This window comes from Halichoeres trimaculatus, unplaced genomic scaffold, assembly GCF_033239565.1.
Source record: "Halichoeres trimaculatus isolate MK-OKI-2021-1 unplaced genomic scaffold, fHalTri1.1 fHalTri1_scaffold_12, whole genome shotgun sequence".
Classification (NCBI taxonomy): domain Eukaryota; kingdom Metazoa; phylum Chordata; class Actinopteri; order Labriformes; family Labridae; genus Halichoeres; species Halichoeres trimaculatus.
In genome coordinates this window covers 3555391-3563765 of record NW_027437190.1, presented here as the reverse complement: position 1 = coordinate 3563765, position 8375 = coordinate 3555391, and the positions used below count along the sequence as shown (strand labels likewise).

The 8375-nt window shown below is 41.2% G+C and overlaps 1 protein-coding gene across 1 annotated transcript in view; it reads left to right on the top strand.

The window, feature by feature from the left end:
- Positions 1–561: 561 nt before the first annotated feature.
- The window catches only part of taf2 (TAF2 RNA polymerase II, TATA box binding protein (TBP)-associated factor), a 52141-nt gene continuing 44327 nt past the window's right edge, over positions 562–8375 (top strand). Inside the window, exons 1-4 of the mRNA XM_074683540.1 lie at positions 562–1055; positions 2120–2174; positions 5264–5424; positions 8254–8372. Of these exons, the coding sequence (XP_074539641.1) occupies positions 1006–1055; positions 2120–2174; positions 5264–5424; positions 8254–8372 (385 nt within the window). The 5' untranslated portion in view covers positions 562–1005. The remainder of the gene's footprint in view (positions 1056–2119; positions 2175–5263; positions 5425–8253; positions 8373–8375) is intronic.

Genomic DNA, 8375 nt, shown 5'->3' with positions numbered 1-8375 from the left:
TTGGAGACATCCAGCTCTTTGAGTCATATCTGATGAATTACTATGTGGGGAAAACCTGGCCCTTTTGCTTTCTCGACAATTTACACTTATTTAGGTGTGGCGTCCATTGTAATGGACATTAAAAAATACTAATAAAAACGTGAGTTGGAAAAACATTGTTATGTAAAAGAGTAATTAAGATCAGCTAGAGATTATTATTATTATTATTATTATTATTATTATTATTATTATTATTATTATTATTATTATTATATATTTTTTGCTATTGATTTAGAGGCGTTAAGATTCGCAATTCATGTCGGAAAAGACGAGATGCTTGGCAAGCGCGCTCCCGTACAGCTCATGCACTTTTGCCAGCCAGCCAGATGATGCACGCCCACTTCTGACGTCGAAAACCATGTCGGTTTGTGTTTTTAATGTTTATCATGAGAAACACATAAAACTATAAGCAGTTGTTTAAAATTGGTTACATTTTTTCCAATGATTATTAATTAAATTCGTGTGTCAAAAAAATAAAGTTTTTTAAACGCGTTTGTTTTTATATTTACGCGGGAGGTTAAAGGTTAGAAACAAAATGGCCGACCACTGTGGAGCTGCACTCACATTTCTTTAAGCGTCCGTTAAAAAGGGAGAAATATACGGATATTTCATTACATGGCAGCCTCAAAAATAACCTTTTAGACCAAGTATCTTTGGACAAAGCACCGACATGATAGAAATAGTCTGATATTTTATCTACGGTCGCATTACAGGGCCATAAGAAGTCTCTCGAAGATGCAGCACTAAGCAAAAAGAGTTGTATCCTTCGCGGCTCGTTGCATCAAGTCTGATAAAAGATTACTATTGAGCATTACATTGAAATTTGAGCCTCTGCACGTGCTTTTATTTGGGGGTTTGAATCTCAGTTTTACGATGTAAAGCGACAAACATCGGTGGCTGAGTGGTGGACACGGAGCTGTGTTTTGGTGCTTTGCAGCGTCTGCTGAGACACAACGGGAAACAAGGATGAACCGAAAGAAGGATAAAGGATTTGAGAGCCCGCGACCCTTTAAATTATAAGTATCCTTTATTTATTTTTGTGTCATTAAATGGTTTGCTGTTGTATTCAGTGGCTTCGTTTTTTTCAGCTTTTAGTAAGCAGGGGTGTTTCGAGAGGGGGAACTTAAGTGATGGGTCCCTGAAATCCTGAACTGAGATGAGCTATTTGTGTTGTCAGACGTGGTACCTGTGTGCTCAAAAGCAGCTTTTTGGACTAATATTTTACAACAGGCTTTTTATTGTATCCAAACGCAGTTTTTCAACATTTAAGTCATCAGACAGCTGCATGGGAAAGGAATCAGCCAATCAGAAATGGGAATTTTTAATAGTAATAAAACATGAAAGATGTGAAGTTTTGTTTTGTTGCTGTTCTTTGGTGTCATTGTCTAACATTCACAGGAATTTAACATGTGACATTTTAGTATAAACTCTCAGGAGATTAGTGTAGTCTGACAGGGTTAATAAATGCAATATATAGCATAGATGTGTACACACTTGTGCTATGCCATTCCAATCAGAAAGTGTTTGTATAAGCCCCTGGCAACAATAACACAAGTTAAGAATACACACATGGTTTAGGTATAGAGAACATTTAAAACGTGTAGTTGTATTAAAGCTATGGTCTGCGATCTGAAACCCAGGTTGGCTGATGAGACAAATTTGAAAAACACAGCCTGCCTTCTTCCCTTCGCTGTGGAGGGTAACAGTAACAGCTTCCTGGTTTCAGTCTTAACCGGCTCCATGACGCTCCAGTAGCCGAGCAGCTAGATGATGTGAGAGAGGTAGTGGGTAAGGACGAGGCAGGACGGTGCGGAGCAGGGGGAGACAGGGGATTGGATGGACTCACGCACAAACCTGAAATGAGGGGAACAGCTGCTCTGATTGGTCAATTATTATGCTTTTTTTTGCAGCTGATGTACTGAATGGATTTTTTTTGTTCTTTTTGCTATTTATATTGTGGAGTGTGTTATGAATAATTATCAAGCTTCCTAATCGTAGAACATAGCTTTAAGTAAGATGGAATACTATGGACTAAATCTACAGCTTCACATGTTGACATGCTTTTCTGTCTCTGCTTTACGACCCACCAGGTGGTGTGCATCAACAACATCAACTTCCAAAGGAAATCTGTCATTGTGAGTACAGCAGTTATAGTACCATATTTTCCACACTACAAAGCGCTTTGGAGTATAGGGCGCACCTTCAGTGAATGGCCTTTTTGAAAACTGTTTTCATATATAGGGCGCACCGCATTATAAGGCGCATAGAATAGAATTTTCCAATCCGACAATTTTCTGTGCCGTTTTCAAAAAAAGTGCGCTGTAAAGACGAAGCCGTTTCTGCCGTCCACAAAAGCCGTTTCCAGAGATTCGTTCAAAATGCCATAGCTTTGGGAGGCGCTGTATTGCTCTAACAATAAACAAGAGAAGAAGCCCGGGCCAGCCTGTGAGCTAATGTTAGCACTTAGCAGAATTCCTCTTTACAGGTTCTTACTGCTTACCGCTGTTACTCCGGCGACGCCCCCTAACTATGGTACCCATGACTAATCAATATCGATCCATATATAAGGCGCATTGGATTATAAAGTGCATTTTCGGCTTTTGAGAAAACTGAAGGCTTTTAGGTGCGCCTTATAGTGCGGAAAATACGGTATATCATTTCATTCAAAGGATATCTGTTAAGACCAGGGGTTCTCAAACTTTTTTACACCACGGACCCCTTTCAGGTGTGACATTTTTCCAAGGACCCTCTCATTAGCATAACACTGATTAGCATAATATCAATACTATGTAACGATGAACCATGTAGTACTATGCAACAGTAGAACTAGGCTTCATGCCTACTTTTCTTAAATTTGTTTTGTAAACTTGAGAAAACGTTTGCTCCAAAGTGTATTTTGTTCTGTGTTTTTCATTTCTATTATTGCGCAGTGACAGACATCACAATCATATACGACTTGATCCCATGGAAAATACCTTAATTGAGCAGGGTATTGGGAAAAAATAATAGAAATTTTTCTTGGTGCAGGAGATAACATTTTTTTTGCTTTTTCAGTGACACAGCATGCTTTTACAATCATTTTTGAATTATTCCGCAGATCCCAAGCTATGGTTTGTGGACCCCTTGGGGTCCTAGGACCGCACTTTGAGAACCACTGGTTTAGTCAACAAGCTGCTAATACTGACCCAAGTAACACTCTCTGCTACGTTAAGTGCCTGAAGTGTGCTTGCTATATCTTATGCTGCGGACACACGGGATGCGAATAAGAAATTGGCCGAATTGGCAAATTTAAATGCGTGTCACGCCTGAGGCTGGATGCTGGACTATTTTGACAAGCTGAGGGGCGACGCGCCGACTCTTGATGTGTGTGAATATTCATCTCTCAACAAACCTCTACACTCAGTCCCTGAGGGGCCTGCTGCCTCTCCCTGGTTATCCACCTCCACTGGCCCTGCCTGGCTGTTCCCTGCGACCTCATCCTCGCACCCCCAACCCATGTTCCCGGAGGTCTCCCTGGAGATAATGAAGGGGTTGAGGAAAGAGAGGGGTTGAGGACCGCAGAGAACTTCCATCTTTTCCCTTGCTCTGCTGCTCCTTTTTTCCTGCTCCTTCCTCCTCTGTTTGAGGTCCCTGAGGCTCTTCCGACTTTTACGACAAAATTCCACTGAGGAAAACACAGTCAGTGACGACCCGTGCAGGCAAATCCAGCTGGAAACAAATATTTACAGAACTTACCTTCAAAACCTGTCTCCTCAGAGACTTTCACCCAAGCCTGCTGCTTTTTTTCTGGTCTCTGTAGAGTACACACGTCGTATCGTATAACTCTGGATAATGACACACCACACAGATTATCCTCCATCTTCCGGCAGGGTTAGAGCAGGTAGCGGGAGCGTCACACGTCATCAAATCAATGACGTCATGGGGGAATTTCATCGCTGCTTGGCAGCCACAGCACAGCCTCACGCAAATTTGCGTAGAAAGTCCAATATTTTCAGTGTAGAGGCGTCTGACCTACCAAATTTGTCGACGCACCAAACGCGTCCACAAGCCATCTAGGGCAAACTGGCGTACAAACGCGTCTTTGCATTGACTTTGTATGTAATCTCAACGCAAATTCACGTCTGCTGTGGCCGTACCATTAGGCCAATTTTAGGATTCGATTTTAAAAGGAGTGATCCCCTTGACAGGTTGTGATACTGAGAGTTTCTTCTAAGTGTTTGATCTTACTGCTTAGGGAGTAGGGGTAAAATATTGATTAATCAATGCACCAGGGGTTTCACGAGACCAAACAACAACAAAATTGCAGCTTAAGCAGCAGCAGCGTAAAACCAGCTTCTTCAGCTTTAAACTCTGGCGTTGGGGTTGTTTTGTTGCTCCAAAACGTGAGGTGGACCACATATGTTCCATGGGCATGAAAATCAAAAATCAAAGCATTCAAATCAATATCAAATTAAATCACATCACAATACCAAGCCCTAATAGGGTGAATCCACACTGGATTACTGTGTTACACATCAATTAAATACCAAAAATTACCATATTTTCACATTTTACCATGTTTTTTCAATCACCTGTAGTATTTTGGTCATAAAGTTGTTGGCCTACTTCCTCACAGACATCTGCAGGTCTGAGCTCCCCCAGTCAGTGTTAAACAGGATGATACATTTTCCCAATGTGATAACATGAGGTAGCGAGCCATAGCCAGAGACCACACCACCTAACGTCTCTAGCTGCTGCAGGATCGTGTATAACTCAGGATACTTTAGCTGCTTGCGGCCCAGCTGAACACTTCTTCTTCCATCTGCTCCCAACTGCTCTCAGTGTTTGTGTCCCTGCACACAGTCGAGGAAAATGCTGAACTCAAATTATTATTGCTTTATTAACTGTAAAAAAATCTTTATCCAGAAGATAATATCAACATTTTTATAAAACACCTGCTGAAATAAGAAACCTGGTTGGGCACATGCTCCTGTTGTTATTTTTCAGGGGGTGCTGGGAGGACATTCAGGGCTTCAGCACCCCTAAAAGTCAAAAAATGTGGATGCTGAATCTGAAGAGATTAAATGTTACAATGCAGCACATTTTATGATCGACTTAAAGAGACTTCTACAGCGAGGGCCCAAACTTGTCATCAGAACAGTTTCTTCAAAACAAAGCCCTCTATGCAGCTTACCTCAAAAAGATGTGTCCTGAAATGTTAAATCATTTATTTTTCATCCCTCAGGGTTTTGTTGAGCTGACCATTTTCCCAACTGTGGTCAACCTGAACAGGATCAAGCTTAACAGCAAACAGTGTCGCATCTACAGGGTCAGAGTCAACGACCTGGAAGCCCCGTTCATTTACAATGATCCCACGCTGGAGGTGTGCCACCACGAGTCCAAGCAGTGAGTACACCTGAAAGAGTTTAACCATTCATCATTTCTGTATTTTTTACTTTTTAACAAACCTAGAGGAATTACCTTAAAGTTATTTTCAAATAATACCAAGAGAAAGTTTGAATAATCAGTGACATCTTACAGGGATGTGGACTTTAAGGGTTACATCCACATGCTGGACGCTTTTCTTCTTCGGTCCATTGAGAGAGTGTTAGGGGGTGATGACATCACTTTTCAAGATGAAAATGTGTCTTACCAAAAGAGCAAAAAATGTGAAAACTTTCTTTAAAGAAAGGCACATAAGGTCAATATCATGGCCTGCAAATAGTCTGGATCTCAAGCCAACTGAAAATCTGTGGTAGAAAATTAAGAAATTGGTCCATGACAGGGCTCCAAAAGCCAGATTGATGAAGGGTACTGTTGGTCACTGGTTAAGTCCATTCCCCAGAGACTGCAAGCTGTAAGAAAAGCCAGAGGTGGTGCAACATGTTCTAGTGACGTGTTGTAGTCGTGTTTCATTGTTTTTCATGAATCAATTTCAATTTAATTCCATAATTGTTTCCCCGCTGCTTGATCTAAAAAAGAAATTGATACCATCTGCCACAGTTTTTCATGCTGTCTTCCAGTTTCTCAAAGCCAGAAAGTACGCATGCCCATGGGGTCAGGTGTCACTCGGAAGCACAACCAGGTGATAGTTTGTCCAGCAGCAGGAAACAGACGTAGTGTTAGCACATCATCAGTGGCATCCCACCAGTCTGTAAGCTCTGTATCTAAAGCTGAGGAGATATCCTGTTGAAAATATTAGCTTTCATATCCCTGTCATTGTTGGCGGCAGTCGTGTGTACTGCCTCCCAGCCTGACACACTGAGCGAAGAGACATTCAAAGTAGGGATAGACCGATTAATGGGTCGATATTTGGCATTTTGAGGCATATCGGCCTTTTTTTAATCTGACGGCCGATAAGAAACCAATTTAAAACTGTGCTGTTTTGGCTCTGATACAGCCGTGCTACTGTCTACAGTCAATACTCAGTCCCTAGCACTGTTCCACCCACAACAGTACTTATTGTCCCCACTGCAGTGAGGAAAATACATGTATACATGTATACCCCCAGGAAGGTCTGACAGCCAGCCATGGTTGCTTTTTCTCTAAGACCTAAAACTCAGGACACTTTATTGGTTGTTTAGGTTAAAACATGATGGTTTTATTGTTTCACAGGTATTGTTCAATGATTTTCAATAAAATAAGATTGGAACATTGAAGGTATATGCTGTCAGTTATAAAAAATAAAAAATGGTATTGGCTCAAATTGGTATCTGCAGGTCAGGCTTTTTAGTGATAGGTGATCGGCCGGAAAATTGTGATTTTTGTGGGTACACCCCTAGTTCAAAGGATGTCTTTTCAGTATTATTTTTGGAGGTCTAACTTTGGTTCCCACAGACAACATCTTTTCTCACTTCCCCTTAATGTCTTCATATGATGTCAACAGTACCTCCCCACTGCGCAAACAGACGTTTGGTAGACGTAGTTTCTTGGCCAAATTTAATCTTATTTAGAGCAAGAACAATTTCACTGAGCAGACGCTTTTCTTCCAAAGAAAAGAAATCTTTGTCGATGCCAAACCTGGAACCAGCATCCCCCCAGTTAACCAGGCCAAGTCCCTATGCTACTGTCACTGCTCCCGCTGCAGGCATCTAAGTCATTCTTATTGTTTCGATCCTCCTTCTAGCTTCTGTGTCTAACTGTAATCCAGTTTCTGAAGGTGTCAGACTCTTCCTGTTCATTTTCCTGTGGCTTCATATGATTTTATCAGCAGCTGATGTAACTGTAAATAGAGACAAAGGCGTTATACATTTCCACTTCAAAGGTGCCGCTTAGCTGAATGAAGCAACAGGAAAATTAACCGAAACAGGAAAACACATCACCATTTAAGGATTGAAACAGGAAATGGAAACAAACTAAATATAAATTTGAGTCAATGTTTAGAATCAGAAGTCCAGAAATGTTGTTTAAAGGACGTCCTTTAAACGACTGTCTGTGCAGCGGGCTCACTCTCTCCTGCTATGACGTCTACTTGACGTCCCAAAAGCCAACATCCTAGTGGGGTCCTAATTTGAAAATTGTGTAGATGTCCATCCAGAACTGGTCTTTGACCAACAGACGTGACGTGGACTTGATCTGCACATCCATCAGACGTCTGATGTTTAGAGGGGACACACAGCCTCTAGCTGAACTTCTTTCCTGGGCGCTGCACAGCTAGTAGATTTACATTAAAACATGTTTGATGACACCTCCCTGATGACTAGATATGCTATAAGACCACATGCTGTTTATTCCGTGTGATGGGAAAAACAAGAAAAAAACAAAGCTGCGTGTTTGAGGGAAGTCTTAACTATCAACTAATCAACTCTTGGTTAATTGATAACACATTTAATCTGGAGTATTTATTTTGAATTTGATTCACATTTTATCTCACAAATCTAAAAAAGATCCCATCCTGACTGCAAACATTTATTCTGAGTGTAAAAATCTACATTTGAGAAGCTATCGACACAAAATTATCCTCTTTATTCATCTCTTGTTTTAACAATGTCTGCATTTACTGATCACGGAAGAGTTTTGTCTGCCCTTTGCATGAATTTCTCACTCACCATTAATAAGTTGTATTTAGAATTCATGTACTGGAACAGTGAGGACAGAGTTAACTCATTTATCTTCAAGTGAAACTCATGTTCCTCAGATCAGACAGAGACGTGTGTCTTTAAATGATTCAGCACAGGAAAGAGAAAGGACCATTTTTTGACACTCTTTGTAAATGTTTTCTCTTCCTTTCTGTAGGAGGAACCTGAACTACTTCTCCAGCGCTTACACAGCAGCGGTGAGTGCGGTTGACCCAGATGCAGGACACGGGGAGCTGGTCATCAAAGTTCCCTCTGAACTCTGGAAACAAGGAGATGGTA